Source organism: Anopheles gambiae, chromosome 3 (assembly GCF_943734735.2).
Source record: "Anopheles gambiae chromosome 3, idAnoGambNW_F1_1, whole genome shotgun sequence".
Classification (NCBI taxonomy): Eukaryota; Metazoa; Arthropoda; class Insecta; order Diptera; family Culicidae; genus Anopheles; species Anopheles gambiae.
Window position 1 is genome coordinate 55,581,498 of NC_064602.1, and position 27,623 is coordinate 55,609,120.

Consider the following 27,623-nt stretch of genomic DNA (forward strand, 5'->3'; position numbering starts at 1 on the left):
TATGCCAAGCATTTGAGCAAGAGACCATTATGTCGTTTAAATTGTTTTATTAAGAAGAAATTGTCCTAAACGCCGATACACTATATTTTTGTTTATTTATTAATCAATAAACTCGGCGTGCCTTTGTAACCAAGAATACATTAAAATTATTACATAACAATTATGAGCAGCATAGCAAAGTAAATGTCAAAAAAGTTCATTGAAAACCGGCGTCAATATATAAAAATATCAATGGTAAATGGCTACTGAATCACTCTGTACATTGATTACTTTTGCTGTATGATGATAACAGTTGATGATAACTAAATTAAAACATATTTGTATGGAATCAAAGCTTTATAGTTTCTAATTCACAATTAATTAAAAAATAAAAATAAAACCCAAATGTACTAGGTGCATTAGATTATGTCCGAGCATGTCTGAAGAAAAGTCACATATTTAACAAAGTACTTCAAACCCAAATGACACGATAAATCATTCAGAAATAATAGCTACTAGTGTAATATTTAAGAAACAATGGGGTTTGGAGCACGCTTTCTATTGAAGTAATTCAATATTTTTGCAATGACGACACTTCTGTGGTAAATTGATGAATGAGATAAAATTTCTTGTGTTTCTATATAAAAATAAAAAAATTAAAAAAAAAACGGCTCCCAAACCAGCTAGTAACAATTGCCTTAACTGACATCCACATTATATGAGCCAGGAAATACAATATAATATACAATAAATAGGAAAAATGCAAAACACATTGCTTAGAGCGCGCTCTGGCAGCTACCGAACAAGCAAGGGATCAGACTCTAAAAACAAGGATAAGTCCGAGTTGATGTTTGTGTGGTTTTTTCGAGATGCCTGATGGTGCTACTCTACATAACTCTTTACATTTGCTCGACTCTATTGTCTTTTTCGATAGCTGCCAGGGTGCGGCCCTACAATTAGGTTCTATAACAATTTTAGGCAACTTAAGGTCAGCTAACATTTTAGATTATGTACTCAAAAGATACGATCCGAAAAGAACGTTTCGTGTTATATTCGGCAATATTTATAGTTTTTCCGCTTTCCGCCATTTTTTTATTTTATAACTTTTTGCTATCATTTTGGCCGATTATCTTTCGCCCATATTTTTACACTTCCGATCTCTCAAACTTATTGTGTAGCTCTAGCCATCCTGCACTGCCAGTGCTATTCAAACCTGTTTATAACATTCTCTTCCGCAGCCCGCTTGGCAAAGAGTAACTCATTTTGATGCCTCTCGCTACCCCTGGCCCTAGTTTTAAAGGAATCATGCGACACACTCGCACTCCACTACCCCATCCCATGGAAAAACGCTCCCACCATCGAGGTGTTGACCAAAATTTCGCTCTGTGCATGAGACACACACTCGCACTCCTCCAGCCCTCCACTGCTGAACGCTCCCACCGTTGCGAAGATAGGAGAATTTTTGCTCTGAGCGTAAGACCCTGAAGCGCCAGAGATGACACTATGTGTAAAGACGATCCTAATTCGATATGGTCAAAATGCGTGGATTATCGTTTCATTTATCTGGTAATGATGTTTTTACTTCATCAAAATTTTAAACATTAACAACTAGGCTGATAACAATAATTAAAATGTAAATCAGAATAAAATCAATTCATTTGAAGTAAATTAAATTCCATTATACTTTATTTTGACCATATGATCAACACTTGTACATAGTGCCATTTACTTTGTGTTCTTCACTCTCGCGCTGTGTTGTGATCGTTCGAAACTCATCCCCAGAACGAATGCAAAGTTCATTTGGGAAGGATCGGTGCCGGAAGATGCAGCGAAAATTATGAAATGATAATAGAAAAGTGGTTAAGTAAATCGTGAAAGATGTCAACGCAGGCGTAAATGCAGTATGTTTTGTTACATGATCTACGGGTAAGTGTATGCAGAAGAAAAAGAATCTTCCAAATGATGTTTGTGTTTTAACAATCGTACTCCCAACGAGCAATGTTTACATTTTGCGACGCCGTCTGTCATGCAGCCCTCTACGCGAGAGTTGTATGGAGAAAGTAGTCGCAAGGAGGGCCTGTCCGACTTTTTTGAGCGCCTTGTTTTGATTTTGTGGCGGCGCGCTTTAACGGTTTTATTGGTAATGAGTTACTCTCTCTCGTAGCAGTGAGCTACTCTCATGATTGGTGCGCTGTTCCGGAGCGCGTATAAAATGGCGTGCCATGTGATAGAACGAAAAAAAAAATGACAAAAGGTATATTTTTATCTATCTGTCTTATTACCGCCCATTGCAGTATTCATCTCTATCTTTCCCGTTGAAGCGTATCCTCCTTGCACGCATGCTACCCTGGTATTGAAGGAAGATCAGCTGGTAACAGATTTTTTTATTAGTACAGATATTGAGAAAAGAAACGTACTTACGGTTACATACTGGTGATTGCTATCCCCTCACGATGCTGGCACGACCAATCGGGTGTTGCGTGCCATCCACGTTACGAACGCAATATAAATGGTTTAGTCAGCCAACTTGTCAAATTGTTTGTCTGCAAACTGCGTTATTAGCATGGATGAGCCAACCCGATCCAGCATCGTTACAGATAGTTCACGTTAGATGGCGTGGGTTGGTCTAAACACATATATACATAGGGACAGGCACAACGACAGGCACGTTACATGGCGTGAGCTTGTCTTAACACATATATACATAGGGACAGGCGCGATGAGCGGCATTCAGTCGCAAGAATTCATAAAAGCCAGTAATAAATTTTGAACTTTGTTTACAACGAATGTTAAAAATATTACTATTTCACTCTCTTCTCGAAATTTTGCGACACAACTTGAACCCCAAGTTGAAGGCGATTATTTTATGGCGCTCTCTTACAATGTCTTTTAAATTACCGTTACATAGCGGTGTGATTGTGATGTACATAACCGAATAAGAGCATTAACATTATAAGTGTCGTTGAGGGTTAGGTTCAAAATAAAAAAATGACTACGGTTTTCAAATTGAATTTCAACATAAAGTAATGGGAACAGTGCATGTGGGATATTATGGAATGCGTATTTCTCCTTTACCCAGCTTGCTCTTTTTTAAAACATGTTGTTGTTTTTTATTCCCTATCGGAAAAGGTAATACAATGTAAAAGTGTTTAAGCTCACCTGACTTATAAAATCAGGTAAAATTGTGCACCTGTTAAACCATGAATAGAAGACGACGGGCAAACATGGATGAGGTAGATTTCCGATCAGTTCTGGGGTATCGACACTGTACTGAAGGGTAACATTTAGTACTTACAACAATGAGTACAGTAAAAAAGGATACATACATAATGGGACAATGCAAACATCCGTAAGCAAAACGGAAGAAAATGGAAGAGGGAGAATTCGCAAAACATACCCGTGCTTAAATACGCATTCCGCACCGTTGCGCGGAGCGGGTGCAAATTTCTATAGCATTTGCCTCTCTAACCCTGTCCTTGAATTAGGGTGGGTGAGTGTGTGTGTGTTAGCAAACAAATATAAGTCATACTTTAGTTCGTATCCGTACGCAGTGCAGTTCAAGTGTAAGAAGATTCAGACTCATTTGAAGCTACCATGTCGTCAAGGACCGGATTCAAGGAGCGAGCAGCGGAAACCGGCAGTGATAGTGGAACAAATTCGTCAACTTGGTCAGCAACTGAGTTCGATATACCACTACAGCCAGGGATCCGCGTCTTACTCCCACCAATAGAACAGCCATCAACGTCAGCAGTGCCAGCAAAACCGTTATGGGCACAACAGCATGCATCACCATCAGCTGGAATGGGGTCGACGATTAATGAGACAATGCACAGAAAACCATCATCATCCGCTAGACCGCTCAAGTTATCTTCATCAACTGCACCGCTAAAACCGCCATCATCATCAACTGGGCCGTTTAACCTATCAACTGGGCCGCTAAAGCTTTCAGCTGGGCCGCAAAAGATATCATCATCATCAGTTGCACCGCCAAAACCGCCATCATCATCAACAGGGCCGCCAAAACCACCATCGTTATCAATTGGGCCGTTAAATTTATCAGCTGGGCCGCTAAAGCTTTCAGCTGGGCCGTTAAAGCTAGTATCATCATCAGTTGCACCGCTAAAACCAGCATCATCATCAACAGGGCCGCTAAAGCTAGTATCATCATCAGTTGCACCGCCAAAACCACCATCATCATCAACAGGGCCGTTAAAGCTTTCAGCTAGACCACCAAAACCATCATCATCATCAGTTGCACCGTCCCAACCATCATCATCATCAACAGCTAGACCGCTAAAGCTTTCAGCTAGACCGCCAAAACCATCATCATCAGTTGCACCGTCCCAACCATCATCATCTTCAGATGGACCGTCAAAATCACCGTCGTCATCAGCTTCAGCCACGTGTCGAGCTGCACCTTCTACTGTTTCGGGATTTACCGTGGTTGACCTTGAAGCAGCACCGACTTTGGAGCCAGCGTCACTATCAAATCATGTTCTGGCCGAATTTTCCAAAACGGAACCAATGAATTGGACACCCAACCTCGTCACATTGCTGTTCCAGAATGTCGATCAGCTACAGTCATCCGTGGACAAGCTGGAAAAGCGGTTAACTCGGCGAGACAAAGATATCTCACTGCTCTAGGTGACTTTGGATGACGTCAAAAACAGCGTGTGCGGACGCCCGAGGACAACAGATGACGAGATTTTCCAATTCAACATGTTAGACAGCGTAGAAGAGTTGGTGGAATTTGATGATAAGCTGGCAGATCGAGCATATTTCGTAAGTGTGTTGAGTGTGTGTGTGTGTGTGTGTGTGTGTGTGTGTGTGTGTGTGTGTGTGTGTGTGGGTGAGAGAAAGAGAGAGAGAGAGAGAGAGAAAGAGAGAGAAAGAGAGAGAGAGAGATACAGAGAGAGAGAGAGAATGAATGTTGAGCTGAAACAGAACCAGCCGATGCGCGCTCGTCTTTTTCATTGCAATGACTTTTTCGATTCACCGAAGAGAAAGCAGTGTTGCAGTTGTGCCATAGGAACGGATGCTGACACTGTAGCTCACTGTAGCACCGGACGCTAATGATGCTCCTTCCGGATGCTGTTGTCGTGGTGTGTCACTATGCGGCTAAACAGAGGACGGCCGTGCTGCCATGTGAGCTTATTTTGCAGCACGTAGTATTGCTAGTGAAATGCACAGCCAGACAGCTGACGCGCCCTAGCAGCTGAGATGCTCGGCAATTATACCGGCGCAGCGAGGGCGGTGGTGATGCCGTGATTTCGCGAATGCACCATTGCATCCGTTATGACGTTGCAGTAGATGATGGTGATGGAGCACTGCGTCGATGTAAGACGGAATGTTCCCTCGCATTGATGAAATTATGCTGCAGCGGAGTAAGGATCTTTCCGGGACTACGCATTAGGTCAAGCGTGTCGGCAATGCGGATGTTTCCCCTACCCCTTCCTCTGTAAATGCTTTTTGACTAGTTCAGACTAATTTCTCTATTACACAAATATCTTTCCCCTTCCTCAGTGGCGGATTGAATGACGATTTGAAACTCTAATCATTCACAAGTAAAACGCCCTCCGAAGAGTAAAAAATGGATCATTCAGCCATCCGGGTTGTGATGGTGGGACGCAGGAACCAATGGAAAGCTCCTTCCTGGAGCTACATCTCATCACGAAACATCAATGTTAACAATCCAGGTGGTAGCTCTAGGTAGACGAATTGCAAACCAAACCACCACCACCGCCTACGCTACGTTTAGTCGGGGATGGGGATGTGTGTGCTGCTCCTGCCGTTTGAATCAAACCGGTGGAAGCAAACTATGCTGAAATGGCACCGGATTCTTCGGCTTCCCCAATGACGATATAAAGCAAAGGCCGAATCCAATTACGTGGTTTGATGAAATAAAAAAATTGCACGGTTTCATTTATACAGGGTTTTATTTGTACAAACATTCCTATCCCCTTCTTCTTCTTGTATTTAGGTCGCCCAATCCATGCCGATTAAATACACTTTCATGCTCAATATATACAGAGCTGCCTTGTTAAAATACTCTATGATCATCGTAATACTTTTAATTCGTAAAAACCGATCGAAAGTTGAAGAAACATTTTCATTCATTTGACACTGCAACCGCTGTCCAACGGTTTTATTCGAACGTCTTCTACGGGGAAACGAGATAGACTGATGAAATGGATGAGAGAGAATGATAATTGAACAATAATGCAGATGGCTGCCGGTAGCGCGCAAGGCTTGCCCTCATTGGAGGGATACCGCACTACCACCACCCCGGTACCAAATTCCATGCGACTTTTTGCTAACGGATTGATTAAATGGCGCCCGATTAGACGATCCGATAGAAGCACTTTTCAGGCTTAACGGATTGAGCGAGATACACCGTCGCGGCGACACGATACATGTTGCATACATGTGTATTACATTTTAAGAGCCCCCCTCGCTTTCTTTCGGATAGCAATGAGTTCAAACACACTTAAAACTTCGTTTAACATATTTTATATTCGTTTTTTTATTTTTCACTTTCTTTTCTAAAGTACATTCTTTCATACACACATCCTCCCCCAGGTATTTTTCGAAGATTTTTTCTTGTTGAAAACTAAAAAAAAACTAACGCACACAACCAGATCCGCGAGAGAGTGCGAATCGGCAAAGAAAAAAAACACATACACACACCTCTTCCTCCCCTTGGTGTTTTTCGGTTTTCCCCACATATCATTAGCAGAACATAACATTTTGATATTTGTTTGTAAAGTCAGATCATAGGAGCTACTACTTTTTTGAACAATAAGTGTAGAAACACAAATTTTGTCTGAGTCCAGAACAGCAACAGGTAGGATGTCGTTCCCTGAGTATGGAGATGTGTGTGTGTGTGTATGTGGTGAACGTTGCCGCGACAAGCATGCTTTAGGATACAATGCGTGTAGGAGGGGGTAAAATCGCTTGGCTCATTGAAAATACAGGCAAAGTTGGCGCGAAGCAAGCGCAACACTGCGGATTGTATGGAAAATGTTGCGCGTTCAATCCGATTGCCGTGCGATTGTCCTGGGGGAATATACCGTCCGTGAGTTGCATCTATGGGAAAGTCGCTCAAAAAAGCCGCAATAGCGTAAACTTTGCTTACTGAGCTGCTTTTAATGTTTGTTTATTCTTCTGTTATTTTCCATCACACGTAGCTATTTCATTACCAAAGCTTCTGATAACAGATCAAAGCAGGTGAATCGAGCTTACAGAGTCGCCGTTTAACTTAAAATATCTTCGTGATCGGTAAGTTTTAAATAGTGCTAGTTTTGTTCACCATTCTAATGCTCGATTTATCTTTCATTCCTCAGGCAGACGCATCAAACAGCAAGTGTTTTTCTTCCAACAGCACGCACCATCGGTGGATCACGCTACCCGCTTGGCAAAATGTCGCGCGACATGCATGCTTGAAATCGATGCTTCCCAAGTAGCAACCGAAGCTTTTTTCTCCCAGTTTCAACCCCCCCATGTCCACAAACTGCCTTCGCTTACTATTCCTATCCCATTTCTACATTCTACAACGTTTGTTGCATTCTCGATCATCAGGGTGTTAGTCAATTCTCTCTTGCCATACGAAGAGAATTCTCCTGCACACTTCGTGTGTTGGATTCTACCCATCCCTGTTGAACACACGTCATTTTCTTCCATCGCACTCATCAGGGTGTTTGCTCTTTTCCATCCAAGCCAAAGAGCGACTTCAGTGTGCTCTGAACCGTGGATGTGAGAGTGTGTGTTTGTGTGCTGCGTGAACTAATTTTCCTGCGTGAAACACTTTCCATACTGTGCCATCCGCGGTGTTCTTTCTGCTTCATCGGAGGACGATTTTTTATCATCTAATTGTTTGGGTAAGTGTCCATTTCTAAGTGTCTAGTGCTATGTGACATTTATTCTAATTCTATTATTATTCTAATATGCAATGTTTTGCACATTACAAGTTTCAGATGTGTGCTGCTACCGCTAGCTGTTCTTCAAACTACTTAAAAAGTGTGACATTGTGTGCACAGGCGTTCAAGTTTCAATTGATCCTCAAGCACAAAGGTAAGTTTGTCACATCTTTAAATGAAGTGTAATCTTTTTAACAAAGTGTGTCTATTAATTGTGTATTTTCATCAACAGCCTTCATACAACACCGCGGTTGAGGCGCGCCAAATCTGATGACATATTTCCTGAACCAAGCAGGCTGAACACGCGCACCACCACGGGCTCCGGCGCGGTGTGAAGAGGGAAAAAGAAAAGACAGAATTGGAAACAGCCGCACCAGGCTTCCAACCACCGTGTGTGTGTGTATGTAAGTATGTGAGAACACATGTGTGAATCCTCTTGTGGGAACTGCAAAAAGAAGAGAATAAAGAGTGTGAAGCAGCTAGACTGCCGCAACCAAATCAAGAGAGTGATTTCTCATTTCAATCCGAAAAACTGGGAGAGAGTGATGACATGCGAGAGAGAATAAAACTAGAAACACGAGAGAGGGCCACACGAAGTGCTTTCGGGTTTTTTTCGCCTTCGCGCACATTTTGCTTTATGCGCGCGAAAAAGTGAGCCTTGATCAGCGCGATGGCTCCCATACAAAGGCCTTCGGCTTTGCTATCTGGGTTGTTACCCGCTTGGCAAAATGTCGCGCGACATGCATGATTGAAATCAATCCATTTGGCAAAATGTCGCGCGACATGCATGCTTGAAATCGATCCCGCCCGCTTGACAAAGACCCGCTTGGCAAAATGTCGCGCGACATGCATGCTTGAAATCGATGCTTGGTAACATTTTATTTCAAGCATCGTGAGTGTCCCAGCGTGAGCGCTGAGCGCACCTCCCCTCATTCTCAATGCCGCGTTTTTGGTTAATCCTCGCTCCCACCCTTTCTTTCCTTCTCCTCAACGAACCCACCATTCCCGCGAGCGTAGACCGATCAAAAAATTCCAGGAAATTCCTACAGTAAGTGTGCAGTTTTTTATTCACAGTACTGTTTGGCAAAATATCAATTCTTGATGGCGCGTACTGGCGATCAAATCGTTGGCTGCTTGCTCCACCGATGGCGCGTGCTGTTGGAAGAAAAACACTTGTTGTTTGATGCGTTTTCCTGAGGAATGAAAGATATATCTAGCATTAGAATGGTGAACATAACTAGGACTATTTAAAACTTACCGATCACGAAGATATTTGAAGTTAAACGGCGACTCTGTATGCCCGATCCATCTGCTTTGATCGGTTATCAGGTGCTTTGGTAATGAAATAGCTAGGTGTGATGGCAAATAATAGAAGAATAAACAACCATTAAAAGCAATACGATTGTTAAAACACAAACATCATTTGAAATATTCTTCTTCTTATGCATGGACTTACCCGTAGATCATGTAACAAAACAAACTGCAGTTACGCCTGCGTTTACATCTTTCACGATTTACTTAACCACTTTTCTATAAACATTTTATAATTTTCACTGCGTCTTCCGGCACCGATCCTTCCCAAATGAAATTTGCATTCGTTCTGGCGATGAGTTTCGAACGATCACAACACAGCGCGAGAGTGAAGAACACAAAGTAAATGGCACTATGTACAAGTGTTGATCATATGGTCAAAATAGAGTATAATGGAATTCATTTTACTTCAAATGAATTTAATTTATTCTGATTTACATTTCAATTATTGTTATCAGCCTAGTTGTTAATGTTGATTAAATTTTGATGAAGTGAAAACATCATTACCAGATAAATGAAACGACAAACGACGCATTTTGACCATATCGAATTATGATCGTCTTAACACATAGTGTCATCTCTGGCGCTTCAGGGTCTCACGCTCAGAACAAAAATTCTCGCAAATTCGCAACGGTGGGAGCGTTCAGCAGTGGAGGGCTGGAGGAGTGCGAGTGTGTGTCTCATGCACACAGCGAAATTTTGGTCAATTGAGCCATGCGTTTGCAATTTGAGTTTGAGCAGTTTTCGATCGCTTTGCGCAGCGGGATCAATGCAAAAATTTCAGCGCTGAAAATTTCGAAATATTTCATTTCTAAATTTGTAACAATTTTGAATGCGAAATATTTCACAGCCATGCGCTGTGAAATATGTTTGCAGTTTGAGTTTGAGAAGTTTTCGATCGCTTTGCGCAGCGGGCAGTTGTTATGTTGCGCTTCGTGTTATGCTGTGTGGATTCCTGGGGTAATATGCCATTTTATTAAGTCACTTATATTAAGATGTGTCGTACAAATTTGGAAATTAAAAAACAGACTATGAGCAGCCTGGTTTCCATACACCTTGGGCTTGGATGATGTGTGTTAAATATTTACATTTCAAGAGGCATAGCAAGCGGAAAACAATTTGGTTTGTTATTCGAAGCTAGGAGATAAAATTTCAAACAGTTCGTGTTTCATACCATTTAACATATCAGCAAGTCAAACCACACGTAGAATGGAATCGAAGTAACGGCTTCATATTTTGGATCCATGCGCCAGCGTTGGATGCTGGTGTCATACTTAGCACTCATACTTAATTCATGGTAAGTTATGCTTCTTTCTTTCACTCGATTGATTGATAAACATTATTATTTGCTATTTTTAGGAATGGTTTATAATGTAATAATCTCGAGCGAAGTTTTTCCAGCTTAGTTAGATTGCGTCTCAACAGCTTCTACTGTGTGATGTAGCTGTTTCTCCGAGTGTTGCCGGTTTCGAAGGATACCCGCTCGCTGTCGGTTACTAACCAACGCTGGATGTATACAGGAGTGCATTGCCACGATTACGACGATGCAGGCCATTTGACGTGCCGGCTGATTCTCTGACCGATCCAGTTTTGACTACCACATTTGCTCGCTTTGATGTCACCATGCTGTTGCATGCCATCGCCGAGATAAGCATCTACTTGGCAGTGAATCCACTGGATTCGATATCGCGTATAATGAACCCAATACATCACCGACGCTGAGCATTATAACATTTACCGTGGCGTGAAGCGGATCCTGTAGAACTACAGGACGCTCCAGGAAATAATTCCCATCCTGACAATGAATGAGCTGTTCGTAGTGTTGCACATGTTGGAATTTTCTAATAAAACAATGGACACAACTTAAACTGTTCTGTATCCTGTTAAGTTACACAGAAAACTAAAACCTTTTATTCTATACTATAGTCTACTTTGATTCAACAACACAACGTTGTATACTATGATATCCAACACTCCTCCTCAACGCTGTGTTCTTACTTGCAATATTCACTATGCAAATTCTAAACCACACAATTGTCTCAGAGTCTGGATGCGGATTCTCGATATTGGTTTCGTTAACATGTCAGCAAGCATTTCTTCAGTCGGGCAATACACAAATTTCACTATTCCGAGTTTCTTCAAATGTTTCGCAAAGTGGTACCTAGTATCAATGTGTTTCGTCCGATTGCTATATTTCTCTGATTCTAACATCTGCAAACAGCTTTGATTATCTTCATACACGATAATGTTAAAATGTTCTTCTCCAAGATTTTTCAACAACTTTTGTAGGAATATTCGAAGGTTTTGCTTGTTCTAATCCACTTGATGCAACTACTTCGTTAATATATTTTTTCTGATTTATATAAAAATCACCAGATTCATTTCGCTCAACTTCAATTCCAAGATAATAATGAATGTCACCCAAACTTCTTATTTCAAACGATCTTGAAAGTGCTTGAGCTACTTGATTGATAATTGTCTCATCTTTACAAGCGATTAGTAGATCATCAACATAAACTAACACATAACAGTGTATGTCATCCGTCAACTTTTGATATAAACATGGATCTGCATCGCAAGCACTGAATCCTTCCTGCTGTAAAACTGTATTCAAACGATCGTTCCAAATTCTTGCTGCTTGCCTTAATCCATAAATATTTTTCTTCAAATGGCATACCTTATTTTCTTCACCTTTAATTATAAAGCCAGGTGGCTGTTCCATATAAATCTCCTCCTTAAGGTTGCCATGTAGAAAAGCTGTTTTTACGTCGTATTGCTTTACAAGCATTCGTCTTTTTCCGGCAATGCACAAGAATGTCCTAAAAGTAGTTTGCCGAACGACTGGTGCAAAAACTTCATCATAATCTACTCCATAACGCTGACTAAAACCTTTTGCCACCAATCGTGCTTTGTATCGACAAATGTTTCCTTTCTCATCTCGTTTTATCTTATACACCCACTTGCAACCAATTGGACGTCTTCTGTTTGGTGATTCAACTAAATCCCAAGTGTCGTTAGTTTTCAATGCATTTAGTTCTTCTAGCATTGCTTTTCTCCATTCTTCTTTGTCATCACTTTCAAGAGCTTCTTTTAAATTTCGTGGTTCTTTTTCTTCTGGTTTCACTGTACATGCGTATCGTGCTGGAGGTAGTCCACGTGTAACTCTTGTAGATCGACGCAATTGTTCTTCATTCGACGTTTCATCTGAATAATTTTCTTCCGATTCGGATATAGTATCATAATCTGTCTCGCTATCAGTTAGTATTACATCCCGTTGAGCTTCATCATCTTCGTTAGGTTGAAATTTAGTTTCTTCAGAATTATCGAGTAGTGACACAACTACTTCATTACATTTTTTTGATTTTTCTAAATTGGGTTGAGGTATTTGGTAATTGTGCGATTCTATAAATTTAACATCACGACTTATAGTAATCTTACCAGTTGTAATGTCTATTAAACGATAAGCTTTTGATTCGACACTATAACCCATCAGTCTTAACTTTACCGCCTTATCATGCAATTTACCACGATGCATACTTGGTACATGACAATATACCTCTGTTCCGAATGCTCGCACGTGTCCAAGATCAGGTTTTCGTCCAAACCACCTATAGTACGGGGTATCATCTATAGCTTTACTTGGTAGGCGATTCTGTAAATAGTTTGCTGTATTAATTGCTTCACCCCAATAACATTCGTTCAAACCTGCATCAATAAGCATACATTTTGCCATTTCAACTAACGTGCGATTCTTTCTTTCCGCTTCTCCATTTTGCTGCGGGGAATAAGGGGCTGTTAGTTGCTGAATTATTCCCTGATTTGCAAGAAAATCCTTGAAAATCTTTCCAGTAAATTCACCACCGCGATCAGATCGTAATATTTTGGGTTTCTTGTCAAATTGAGTCTTGACCAGTTCAACATATTGTTCAAATTTTTTTATTGCCTCGGATTTTTTATGTAACATATAGATGACTGTATATCTGCTATAGTCATCTATAAATGTTAATAAATACCTTTTTCCTCCCAAAGTGGCATTGCGCATAGGTCCACATATATCTGTATGAACTAGATCCATCACTGCATTGGTTTTACGTTCAGATTGCTTCGGGAACGGAATACGCTGCATTTTTCCTTTCAGGCAAATTTCACAAATATCCGAACAAGTACAATTCTTGAATATAATTCCTCTTGATAGTTCCGTCATTTTTGAAATACTGTGACATCCAATATGTCCCAAACGACGATGCCAAACGTGTATACAATCAGTTGAATTAACCATAGCTACTGAATTTTCTTCTCTTCCTAGGCATAATACGAACAAATTACCAAAAATCTTAGCTACTGCACCAATTATTCCACCACGTTGGATTTGTGCACCAGCCTGGTTAAATGTAATGGTGTATCCTTCTTGTACTAGACGTTTCACTGATATTAGATTTGATTTCATACTCGGCACGAATAGCACATCCTTCAACGTCACAATTCGTTCATTTCCGCTTCCATCCAGCACGATCAGCCTACCTGATCCACGTCCTTTTGATTTTGATTTCATTCCATTCGCTACGCTTACTTCTTCATCGAAAGTTTCATCCAAAATCTCAAAAAAACTTCTTTCATTCGAGATGTGACAAGTAGCACCCGAATCTAGTAGCCACAGTTTCTCTGATAGAGATATTTTTCTGGTTGTAAATGCCCAATTTTCTCCGCTATTTTCCTCTGATATAATTGAAACAACATTAGCTTTTTCTCTGTCACTAACCTGCTGATTTCTGTCTTTCCATCTTTTAAATTTCTCGCACTGTGCTTTATGATGTCCTGGCCGTTTACAGAAGAAACACGTTGTAACATCATTTTCTTTGATCCTGCCTATTTGAAGTGCTGTTTCCGTTAATTCAAAATCAGCTCGATTTTTTTTGTTTTTGCCACTCGTCAATAAGCTTTCCCTTCACTAAATTCAACGTCAAGTCTTCATCCGGACGAGCTTCTAATGCTGTTACAAGTACATCATACTCCTCGGGAAGACTACTAAATAAAATAGCAATCACCCATTGGTCATCAAGTATTTTTTCAGGAGACAAATTATTCAATTTTTCAAATAACTCCGTTAGTTTCGTAATGTGTGCATCCATATCGCCACCTTTTTCTAGACGCGAGCCACAGATTTTTCGCATTATTGATACCTTCGTCGTCATAGTTTTCTTCACATGGAAGTCTTCCAGTTTTTTCCATGCATCCGCTGCATTGCCCGCCTTTTTTATATGAATCAACTGGATGTCTTCCACGCATAATCCAATATGAGCCATGCCCAGCTCATCCAGTTTACTCCAAGCTGCCGTTATTGGTTCCGGTTTCTCTTCTTTCACGACTGACCAACATCCTTCCTTTATGAGAAGAAGTTTCATTCTGAAACTCCAATTCTCGTAGTTGGTACCATCCAATCTTGCGAACGACACTTTATCAGCCATTTTTCCTCGAAAAATCCAATACCTTTATCAGCGTAGACGGTCTGGGCCCATAACCTGTTGGAATTTTCTAATAAAACAATGGACACAACTTAAACTGTTCTGTATCCTGTTAAGTTACACAGAAAACTAAAACCTTTTATTCTATACTATAGTCTACTTTGATTCAACAACACAACGTTGTATACTATGATATCCAACAGCACATAGTGCATTGTGCTAGCACTTTTCGCACAGTTTGGTCTACGAGAACGGTGCGCTTTTTGTGCTCTTGACGTGCTATGCGCTTTGAGTTTTTGAGCCCTGTCCGCTCTTTGAGCACTTGAGGTTTGGTCTCCATTTTTTTCCACGTCCACGTAAAACTTTCCGCACAGTCGCGTACTTTAAGCGCTGTGTTGTAATGCGCGCATAATATGATGTGCTGTGCGCATAATATGATGTGCTGTGCGCATAATATGATGTGCTGTGCGCATGATGCGCCGTTTCTAGCGTTTCGAATTATAGGCGTTTCAGGTCACAGAAGTGTTCACGGGCTATGCCGGCAAGCTGGTGAACAAAGAGAAGATTATCAAGGTTTACACCATGCTCATGAACGGCAAACTCGACCAACTGACGGAGATTGCCTTTTGGTCATGGTCGGTACGATTGAGAATTTTGGCAAAACGAAGTAAAGCGTCTGGCCAAGGAACCGGCCTAAGAATCCGGTCGACTCAAAAAGATAAAGTAGGCAGTTTTCCAGTAGTTGCGTCGGCGTTCGAATTCGGTTGGAAAACGATCAAGCAGAGCTCCTCGGATGTGAACTCACTTCAGCGGCACCTCCTCATTCACTGTGCTGTTAGTGTAATAATTTTAATCGAATCGATGATATTCTTAGCATACGAGGCGTGTAATTTGTTAGTTTCTCCATAGTGCTAATATAAAAAGATGTTTTGTAGATGGATGAAAAGGTAGATAGTTTTTGTTTTACATCCTGGTTTTATTATTTTCATATCCGAAAGCACTAACTCTAGACAAAGCCACCAAATTTCTGCACCTTTCATAATCCACCTTTGGCGCAATTGACACCGCGCACGGGTACGGATTTTCTAACGGGCACGGCATGCTGACACCTAGCGTCTATCCACTGCCACCAACAACAGCCCGTGTATCCGCCCCCGGAGATCATCATTAACATAGGATTCCCGTTACCATCGAACAGCGTAAAATTGGTCATCTGGACAAGAAACTTAGGTAATGTCCGCTAAAAGTCGTACTGACTCTTCCTTCCCTTCTTCCAAATCGCCTCAAATCCCAGTGCCGGCTGTTTGTGGGTCTAAGTGTTTTTTCTAAAGTAATTAATAAATACATTATGAAGCGGTAATCTTTGCATGTGCACTGCTTACGAGAGTTCATACATAAACGTTTGGATCAGCAAAATGAGTCTGGCAATATATGTAGGATGCGGGATCATTTAACCAGCTAGCAGAACCGACTACTGCTTGTAATCATATGCACATGGTTAATAAAACACCACTCGCCCGCGCCACGTATATTCTAAGTCTATCACGATAATAAAATACCAAAAAATCAAGACAAACTGATTGACCAGGAGTTGGTTACCAAAATATCACCAATCAGATCAGACGTCACAACGACCATGTGCGTCTTACCCCTGATCATCGCACATGTGTACGTGAACCGAAATGAATTTCATTTCAATCACGAGTGCTCGTGATAGAACCAGTGACATTTTGAAATTGATCACAGACAAACAAAGTCACGTCAAAGTGGCCGACCAAGAGGTGGTTGCTGCAATGTCACCAATCTGGTCACACGTCACAACGACTATGTTCATCTTGCGTCTGATCATCGCACTTGTGTACGTGAGCTGATTTGAGGTTCGTTTCAGTCATGAGCGTTGGTGACTGAAACAGTGATATTTTACAGTGCTGCTCCTGGTCCAGAAAATTTCATAACAGTGATTGACTAAAAGTTTATTCCCAAATTGTCACCAATCATATCACTCGTTACAACCATTTGAGAATTTCACCTGTGATAATCGCAATTGAGTACGTGACGCTGACAAGGGTTTTGATTCACTCAGTTTTTTTTGTGATATTGATGGTGACATTTTGCAGCACTGCTCGATACACACACGCACACACACAGCGCGGGGAAAGTGACCGTTCATTCTATCATGTCGCGATCCCCCATCCCATCCGGCGCTTTGGATGATGATGCGCTACAAGAAAGCTGAACAAGCCTAATGCTGCTGGCGGATGTGTTGCTCCGTCGCAGCGCCCAACGCCGGTGCTTTACACCGAGTCGGGTATATTTTTCCTTCGTCGACCGGAGAGTGCCTCCGACTATTAAGAAACGAGCGATTCTGAGGATTGTTTTCGAATGCGCTTACTTTAGTTAGGTTTTCATCTCTTATATGCTATTTAGTTGCTGACCTCATATAGGTCAGCTAACTGTAACTATGACTATTTTGATAACAAGTTTTATTTATATTTAATGCGACATGTACCTATGTTTTATGAATTGCGTGAGTCACTTCCTCGTTTGAACCGTGAGAACGGTTGACTACCTGTTTATGTTTGTTGCTTTCTGAAGCGCGCGCTATCGCTTGAGGCGTGTTTTGCTTGAACTTTGTTTTAGCTTAAGGTGTTTTATCTTGAAGTGTTTCACTTCGCTACATCCGCATAAATGCTTTTACTTCATAATGAGGTCGTACGCAACAAAGCCGTTCTACCGACAAGGTAGCCGTGCTCGCTCGTGCGGGGAGGGGGGAGGGGTTCTGGTGGGGGGTGCGTGCTTGCGTTCGCGCATTCGTGGGTGCGTGCTTGCGTACGTGCATTTGTGCGTGCGTGCGTGCTCGCGTGCGTGCGTGCGTGTGTGTGTGTGTTTGTTTGTGTGTGTGTGTGTGTGTGTGTGTGTGTGTGTGTGTGTGTGTGTGTGAGTTTGCGCGCGCGTGTTTGTGTGTGAGTTTGCGCGCGCGTGTTTGTGTGTTTGTGTGTGTGCGTGCGTTTGGAAACCAAACCAAACCAAACCAAAGCAAACGTGAGTGTGCTCCATATTCGTACCTTTCCTTTCCCGCTGCGCATGACCGGGAGCAGGGGGTACTGGCACACAGCTGTTGGAAGATTAAACAGTATACTTAAATTGCCAGCGGGGAGGGAGGGGGATGGTCATGTGATCCCTACGATCATCTTTCCGGGGGCCTTTGTCGCTAATACTTGTAGACATACCGCATATCAAAGACTAGAGATCATCGGTGACCGCCTAGTCCGCCTACCGTTAGATCCACCGCTGGTTCATGACGGTTTTTTTTTTATGGTGGAGCTGCTGCGTATGCACCGGGCAGGAGACAGTGTGGCAGTATGCAAGTTGCACACTGGATAGGAGCGGGCCCGCGGCACCGCCATCATTCCGCACATCTGCATGCCCGTCGTGGGTTCTAATCGCGTATGAACCATCCGCCGTAGCAAGGGGTTAGTCACCGGCTCCGGCAACGTGGTACTCAAGTCCTGAAAAGGCCGGCATGATCGCGTTGGCTATTACGCCAATAATAATAAAAAGAACTTAGCATAGCTGTCCACACCCGGGTAAGAGTTTGTCTTGACTTTGTTGCTGCCAGGCTACCGCTGTGACGCGACAAATGCATGGAATGCACTCGACCAAAACATGAACCTACCGATCCGAACTCATTCCAAGGCATTGCCGGTCAATCGGCGTCATGAAAACTACTCCAAACCAACAAGCCATCTGATTCGGGACGGACAGGTGCAGCACCATACGCGTACCGTAATAAACAAATCCAGAATCCTCTTTTGTATGGATTCAATTCAAAATGTTGTTTCCACTTGAGTCCGCTAGCTGAATTAGAAATAAATGTGCAACAAATCACACGCACATTTGCTTAAATCATGTGTCTTTTTAATACCCCCAACAGCAGAGCCGATGGCAAAGATGCCAATGCCAATGGTTGTGTTGTCTCTCAGGTAGCGAGATCGAAAATGCATGGACTTTGTAGCCGCAGCGGAAAATGTACGCATCAGAATCAAATTGTTTAGGGGTTTTCAAACGCACGCACACACACAAACACGCGCGCGCAAACTTACACACACACACACACACACACACACACACACACACACACACACACAAACACACACATGCACGTACGCGCGCACACTCACATGCACGTACGCGCGCACACTCACATGCACGTACGCGCGCACGCGAGAACGCACCCACGAAAGCGCGCACGCGATAACGCACCTATGAACGCGCGCACGCGATAACGCACCTAGGAACGCGCGCACCTTCGAACACACGCACACGCACGAGCGAGTACGGCTACCTCATCGGTAGAACGGCTGATTCAGCTTTCTTGTAGCATCCTCATCCCTAGCGCCGGACGGGGGGGGGGGGGGGGGGGGGGATCGCGACATGATAGAATGAACGGTCACTTTCCCCGCGCTGTGTGTGTGTGTGTCGTGACCCGAAAACTCGAGACATATTTAGGAATGTTTAAAAAAAAATATTTTATTGCCACTATACATTGTGCTACATGATGCTTAGAAGGTCGTTGAAGCATCAAACATGTTCAAATTAAAAAATATTAGATTAGTGTTAGACGTTCTCCTACGCTTGTTTTAAATAGGCTTCTTCACCCTCAATTGGCAGGGGCATCGAATGGTCTCATCAGCAGCGGCACGAAATAAAATAAACCATCAATACACCGATAAGACTTTGAATCCCAATCCAGCCCCACCAATAACAATACACATCCGCAATGCACATATAAGAACCAACGCATACACCACAACAACCAATCAGCTGGCGGCGGAAAGCACGGGCAGAAGCGCCGCAAGTACAAGAGTAAGGCAAGGCAGGGTGAGGGAGGGAGAAGCCGCGGACGAAAAAATGGGCGCCAATATTTTTAAATTTTTTGACCGTTTTTTTTTTTGCTCCGTCGCCATAAATAGTTCGTCCATTTCGCCAACAGATGGCGCTAAACTTGCTCGACCCAGCGCAGGAATCGCTGAAGTCCACCCGCTGCGCAAAGCGACGGAAGAAATCATGGCGTTCTGAGAATTTTATCATGCCTTCTTTTTCTCTCCTACGGCAAATTTGTCAAGCAGCTCGTCGAGCTACCCGTCCCTGGCTCCGCCTCATACCCTTCCCCGCTGCGCAAATTCGAGCAGTTTCCAGCGCAGAAAATGCACCAAATTCTGAGCTGGCCAGCGATCCCCGCGCTGGACTTCAGCGATTTCTGCGCTGGGTCGAGCAAGTTTAGCGCCATCTGTTGGCGAAATGGACGAACTATTTATGGCAGCGGAGCAAAAAAAAACGGTCAAAAAATTTAAAAATATTGGCGCCCATTTTTTCGTCCGCTTCTTCTCCCTCACTCACCCTGCCCTGCCTTACTTGCGCTTCTGCCCAAGGATAATGTATTTAGAAGGTTGATTTTTATCGCTTTTGCTGGGCGACATTGTGGGGGACATCTGTCACTCTCTGCATACAAATTTCATTACCCCGCACCACCCCTCCCCGATTTTTATACTGGAGCCCCCGGAAGAGAAATGTCAAGTCGAGAAATGTCATTTTGCTCTGAACAACTTCACCTTGTCATTTATAACACCTTGCTTCTGCCCGTGCCTTCCGCCGCCAGCTGATTGGCTGTTGTGGTGTATGCGTTGATACTCATATGTGCATTGCGGTTGTGTATTGTTATTGGTGGGTGTTAGCATTTATTAATTTGTGTGTGACCTTGAGACGCTGTGGGAGAAGCTGGATTGGGATTCAAAGTGTTATCGGTGTATTGATGGTTAATTTTATTTCGTGCCGCTGCTGATGAGACCATTCGATGCCCCTGCCAATTGAGGGTGAAGAAGCTTATTTAAAACAAGCGTAGGAGAACGTCTAACACTAATCTGTAAACATTGAATTTAGCTCGCTAGTTATATAAACCTCGCTACACACGTCACACTTTAATAACCTTAGTTTGTGTGTCACTTTTGACACTGGTGAAAACGTCAGACGGGCAGATAGACGATGTTTAGAAGTCGGCAAGATAGGACTTGTGCGGTATGCTGTAGCTTTGTGCAGAAAATAAAATATAATGTCTTACAAATCTAATATTTTTTTAATTTGAACATGTCAGATGCTTTAACGACCTTCTAAGCATCATGTAGCAATGTAAAGTGGCAATAAAATATATTTTTTTAATGTGCCGAAATCTGTCTCGAGTTTTCGGGTCGCGATACACACACACAGCGCAGGGAAAGTGACCGTTCACTCTATCATGTCGCGATCCCCCACCCCGCCCGGCGCTTTGGATGTGGATGCGATACAAGAAAGCTGAACCAGCCGTTCTACGGATACGGTAGCCGTAATCGATCATGAGGGAAGGGGGGGGGGGTTGTCTGGTGGGGGGGGGGGTATGTGCGTGCTTGCGTTCGCGCTTTCGTGGGTGCGTGCTTGCGTTCGCGCTTTCGCGGGTGCGTGCTGGCGTGCGCGCTTTAATGCGTGCGTGCTCGCGTACGTGCATGTGTATGTGCGTGCGTGCGTGTGTGTATGCGTGCGTGAGTGCGTGAGTGCATGTGTGCGTGTGTGTGTGTGTGAGTTTGCGCGCGCGTGTTTGTGTGTGAGTTTGCGCGCGCGTGTTTGTGTGTTTGTGTGTGTGCGTGCGTTTGGAAACCAAACCAAACCAAACCAAAGCAAACGTGCGTGTGATATATTGCACATTTATTTCTAATTCAGCTACCGGGCGCAAGTGGAAACAACATTTTGAATTGAATCCATACAAAAGAGGATTCTGGATTTGTTTATTACGGTGCGCGTATGGTGCTGCACATGTCCGTCCAGAATCCGGTGGCTTGTTGGATTGGAGTAGTTATCATGACGCCGATTGACCGGCAATGCCTTGGAATGGGTTCGGATCGGTAGGTTCATGTTTTGGTCGATTGCATTCCGTTGATTTGTCGCGCCGTAGCGGGACACCCGGCAGCAACAAAGTCAAGACAAACTCTTCCCCGGGTGTGCACTGTTATGTTAAGTTCGTCTTCTTCGTCTTCTTCGTCGTCTTCTTCTTATTATTTTTATTATTATTATTATTATTATTATTATTATTATTATTATTATTATTAATATTATTATTATTACTATTATTATTGTTATTATTATTATTTTTATTATTATTATTAACATTATTATTGGCGTAATAGCTTACGCGATCATTCACGCGTTTTCAGGACTTGAATACCTCGTAGCCGGATAGTCAGCCCTTGCTACGGTGGACGGTTCATACGCGGTAAGAACCCACGACGGTCAAGCAGATGTGCGGAATGATGGCGGTGCCGCGGGACCGCTCTTATCCAGCGGGCAACCCGCATACTGCCACACTGTCAGCGGGAAGGATGCAACTCCACTATAAAAAACACCGTCATGAACCAGCGGCGGACCTAACGTTAGGTGGACTAGACAGTAGCCGATGATCTCTATTCTGTGGTATGCCGTATGTCTACAAGTGGACAGAGTATTAGCGACAAGGGCCCCCGGAAAGATGGTCGTTGGGGCTCCGTGGCTGGAGAACCATATGCACCTCCCCTCCCCCCATGGCGACAATAATTTTAGGGCCTGTTACCGATGATCGTAGGGGTCCTATGGCCTCCCCCCCATCCGCCGGCAATTTAAGTATACTGTTCAATCTCCCAACAGCTGTGTGCCACTACCCCCTCCTCCCGGTCATCAGTTACCATTTACAGGGGCCTCAATTCGTCTTTCCGCCTTTCATGAACACCTTCATTTCTTTGACCGGTGGATCATAACATTCCGGAAGAAAACACATTTGGCGAAAATGTTGCACACACACGCTATCTCACACCCTTGCGCATACGGCTCAGCAGATCTATGTAATCTAAACCATTTGAAAGCAAAAGCTTAGTGTCGCAAAGTTATGCTTAATGCTTAAAATGTTCAGTTCGATGGCAGGCCCCAGGGACTGCCAGTGGACTTTCCAGTATGCCGGTTTTACAATCAACTTGCGTTCTAGATGCCGGCGGAACAGAATGTTGATGAAAATCAGCGCTGGGCTGAATGAGCTGAATGCGAATTAAGGTTCTGCGCGTTGCACAGCAAACCCTCCAGTGTGAGCTAGCGATTCCTTAATCATTTTTACATTGCAGTGTTTGAACTTATTGCGCATTTTTTGGTTTGATTTGTGAAAATGCAACTTCATCGCCGCAATGTTTGTTAACGGCATTTTTAGGCGCCACAACAGCTCGCGAGCATTGACCACACGCGAGAAAGAGATAGCGCTATGGAGGGAAAATGCACGGACGACGGCTGACAGCGATTGGCCGTCTGACGCACCAACACATGCAAACCTTCGACAGCGTGCTCAGGCGAGGGGTATGAGGCGGAGCCAGGGACGGGTAGCTCGACGAGCTGCTCGACAAATTTGCCGTTGGAGGGAAAAGGAAGGCATGATAAAATTCTCAGAACTCCATGATTTCTTCCGTCGCTTTGCGCAGCGGGCGGGGAACGGGCCAAAATCTGCGCTGGCCAGCGCAGAATTTGGTACATTTTCTGCGCTGGAAACTGCTCGAATTTGCGCAGCGGGCCATAACGCCTTCCGTCGCTTCCCGCTGCGCAAAGCGATCGAAAACTTCTCAAACTCAAACTGCAAACATATTTCACAGCCCATGGCTGTGAAATATTTCGCATTCAAAATTGTTGCAAATTTATAAATGAAATATTTCGAAATTTTCAACGCTGAAATTTTTAAATTGATAGATTCCCGCTGCGCAAAGCGATCGAAAACTTCTCAAACTCACACTGCAAACATATTTCATAGCGCATGGCTGTGAAATATTTCGCATTCAAAATTGTTGCAAATTTATAAATGAAATATTTCGAAATTTTCAGAGCTGAAATTTTTGGATTGATATATTTCTTCGATCGGAATCCAAGCGTTTTCCCTGACATTTCTGCTCACTTTTTCGATCGCTTTTGGCGGTAACCCGCTTGACAAATAGTAACTCATTTTAATGCCTCTCGCTACCCCTGGCCCTAGCTTCGAAGGAATCATGCGACACACTCGCACTCCACTACCCCATCCCATGGAAAAACGCTACCACCATCGAGGTGTTGACCAAAATTTCGCTGTGTGCATGAGACACACACTCGCACTCCTCCACCTCTCCATACCCGCTGCGCAAAGCGATCGAAAACTTCTCAAACTCAAACTGCAAACATATTTTACAGCGCATGGCTGTGAAATATTTCGCATTCAAAATTGTTGCAAATTTATAAATGAAATATTTCGAAATTTTCAGCGCTGAAATTTTTGGATAGATATATTTCCTCGATCGGAATCCAAGCGTTTTCCCTGACATTTCTGCCCGCTGCGCAAAGCGATCGAAAACTTCTCTATCTCAAACTGCAAATATATTTCACAGCCCGTGGCTGTGAAATATTTTGCATTCAAACTTGTTGCAAATTTATAAATGAAATATTTCGAATGTTTCAGCGCTGAAATTTTTGGATTGAAATATTTCTTCGATCGGAATCCAAGCGTTTTCCCTGACATTTCTGCTCGTTTTTTCGATCGCTTTTGGCGGAAAGCGATTGAAAATCCGAGCTACAAAACTGCTCGATTTTGTCGTGCGGGTCAGTTCGACAGAATCGCTATAGGAGGAAGCGAGGCAACTAGACAAGACTAGAGAAATTAGAGCGAGAGGTACCTCACCAACCCTCGCATTGTTTGCCGGGTCTCCCCGCACAACAAAATCGAGCAGTTTTTGAGCTCGGTTTCTAGCTCGCTTCTCGCTGCGCAAAGCGATCGAAAACTTCTCAAACTCAAACTGCAAACATATTTCACAGCGCATGGCTGTGAAATATTTCGCATTCTAAATTGTTGCAAATTTAGAAATGAAATATTTCAAATTTTTCAACGCTGAAATTTTTGGATTGATATATTTCTTCGATCGGAATCCAAGCGTTTTCCCTGACATTTCTGCTCGCTTTTTCGATCGCTTTTGGCGGAAAGCGATCGAAAATCCGAGCTACAAAACTGCTCGATTTTGTCGTGCGGGTTTCCACCGAAACCGATCGAGAAAGCGAGCAGAAACGTCCGAAGAACTGACCGAAGCTCTTGATCGATTGAAGCGTTTACGATCGTTCGAGAGAGCGCCCTGTATATGTTTATCTCTTTCTGACAAAAAAGCTTCCCGCTGCGCAAAGCGATCGAAAACTTCTCAAACTCAAACTGCAAACATATTTCACAGCGCATGGCTGTGAAATATTTCGCATTCTAAATTGTTGCAAATTTATAAATGAAATATTTCGAATTTTTCAACGCTGAAATTTTTGGGTTGATATATTTCTTCGATCGGAATCCAAGCGTTTTCCCTGACATTTCTGCTCGCTTTTTCGATCGCTTTTGGCGGAAAGCGATCGAAAATCCGAGCTACAAAACTGCTCGATTTTGTCGTGCGGGTGCTCGCTTTTTCGATCGCTTTTGGCGGAAAGCGATCGAAACTCCGAATTACAAAACTGCTAGATTTTGTCGTGCGGGTAGCCGATCGCTCCCACCGTTGCGAAGATGCGAGAATTTTTGCTCTGAGCGTGAGACCCTAGAGCAAGAGATGACACTATGTGTAAAGACGATCATAATTCGATATGGTCAAAATGCGTCGATTATCGTTTGATTTATCTGGTAATGATGTTTTCACTTCATCAAAATTTTAAACATTAACAACTAGGCTGATAACAATAGTTGAAATGTAAATCAGAATAAATTAAATTCATTTGAAGTAAAATGAATTCCATTATACTCTATTTTGACCATATGATCAACACTTGTTCATAGTGCCATTTACTTTGTGTTCTTCACTCTCGCGCTGTGTTGTGATCGTTCGAAACTCATTGCCAGAACGAATGCAAATTTCATTTGGGAAGGATCGGTGCCGGAAGATGCAGTGAAAATTATAAAATGTAAATAGAAAAGTGGTAAAGTTAATCGTGACAGATGTCAACGCAGGCGTAACTGCAGTTTGTTTTGTTACATGATCTACGGGGAAGTGCATGCATAAGAAGAAGAATATTCCAAATGATGTTTGTGTTCAAACAATCGTACTGCTTTCACTATTTGTTTAATCTTCTATTATTTTCCATCACACGTAGCTATTTCATTACCAAAGCTCCTGATAACAGATCAAAGCAGATGGATCGGGCATACAGAGTCGCCATTTAACATTAAAAATCTTCTTGATCGGTTTTTAACAGTACTAGTTTTGTTCACCATTCTAATGCTCGATTTATCTTTCATTCATCAGGCAAACGCATCAAATACCAAGTGTTTCTTTTCCAACAGCACGCGCCATCGGTGGAGCAAGCAGCCAACGATTTGATCGCCAGTACGCGCCATCAAGAATTGATATTTTGCCAAACAGTACTGTGAATAAAAAACTGCACACTTGCTGTAGGAATTTCCTGGAATTTTTTGATCGGTCTACGCTCGCGGGAATGGTGGGTTCGTTGAGGAGAAGGAAAGAAAGGGTGGGAGCGAGGATTAACCAAAAACGCGGCATTGAGAATGAGGGGAGGTGCGCTCAGCGCTCACGCTGGGACACTCACGATGCTTGAAATAAAATGTTAACAACCCGCTGCGCAAAGCGACGCAAGAAATCATGGAGTTCTGAGAATTTTATCATGCCCTCTTTTTCTCTCCAACGGCAAATTTGTCGAGCAGCTCGTCGAGCTACCCGTCCCTGGCTCCGCCTCATACCCCTCGCCTGAGCGCGCTGTCGAAGGTTTGGATGTGTTGGTGCGTCAGACGGCCAATCGCTGTCAGCCGTCGTCCGTGCTTTTTCCCTCCATAGCGCTATCTCTTTCTCGCGTGTGGACAATGCTCATGAGTTGCTGTGGCGCTTAAAAAACCGTTCATACACATTGCGGCGATGAAGTTGCATTTTTACAAATCAAACCAAAAAAGCGCAATGAGTTTAATCGATGCAATGTAAAAATGAGTACGAAATCGCTAGCGCACGATGGAGGGTTTGCTGTGCAACGCGCAGAACCCTAATTCGCTCCAACACGTTTCTAACACTAAGCTTTTGCTTTCGTCTGTTGTGGATTACATAGATATGCAGAGCATCCTGCGCATGATTGTGAGTGTGCGTGTGTATGCAAAACTGTCGCCAAATGTAATTTCTTCTGGAATGTTATGATCCATCGGTCAAGCCTTCCTTTCTTTTGTTCATGAAAGGCGGAAAGACGAATTGAGGCCCCTGAGGGGGGGTACTGACACACAGCTGTTGGAAGATTGAACGGTATACTTAAATTGCCGGTAGATGGGGGGGGAGGGGGGTGCCCATGGGACCCCTACGATCATCGGTCACAGGCCCTAAAATTGTAGTAGCCATGGGGGAAGGGGAGGTGCAAATGGTTCTCCAGCCACGGAGCCCCAACGACCATCTTTCCGGGGGCCCTTATCGCTAATACTCTGTCCACTTGTAGACATACGGCATACTACAGCCTAGAGATCATCGGCGACCGCCTAGTCCACCTACCGTTAGATCTGCCGGTGGTTCATGACGGTGTTTTTGTGGAGGTTCATCCCCCGCGTATGCGTATGCACCGGGCAGAAGACAGTGTGGCAGTATGCAAGTTGCCCGCACCGTCATCTCACATCTTAACACATCCGTCATGGGTTCTAACCGCGTATGAACCGTCCGCCGTAGCAAGGGCTGACTATCCGGCTACGTGCTACTCAAGACTTGAAAAGGCCGGCATGATCACGTTGGCTATTACCCCAATAATAATAATAATAATAATACTAATAAGAACTTAGCATAGCAGCCCACACTCGGGGAAGGTTTTTGTTTTGACTTTGGTGCTGCCGGGTCTACCGCTGTCGGGCGACAAATGCACGGAATGCACTCGACCAAAACATGAACCTACC

General features: G+C 43.3%; 1 protein-coding gene across 7 annotated transcripts in view; it reads left to right on the forward strand.

Moving 5' to 3' along the window:
• The window catches only part of LOC1268478 (transmembrane protein 164), a 106,354-nt gene extending 80,039 nt beyond the window's left edge, over positions 1-26,315 (forward strand). For 2 of the 7 annotated variants that reach the window (XM_061658709.1, XM_061658705.1), the window contains 3 exons: positions 1,218-7,856; positions 7,947-8,049; positions 8,128-8,455. In XM_061658709.1, coding sequence (XP_061514693.1) covers positions 1,218-1,271 — 54 coding nt within the window. In that variant the 3' untranslated portion in view covers positions 1,272-7,856; positions 7,947-8,049; positions 8,128-8,455. Of the gene's footprint in view, positions 1-1,217; positions 8,456-25,843 lie in introns of those variants that run through there. The other 5 variants (XM_061658711.1, XM_061658710.1, XM_061658706.1 and 2 more) reach the window with 5 other exon arrangements.
• Positions 26,316-27,623: the final 1,308 nt, after the last annotated feature.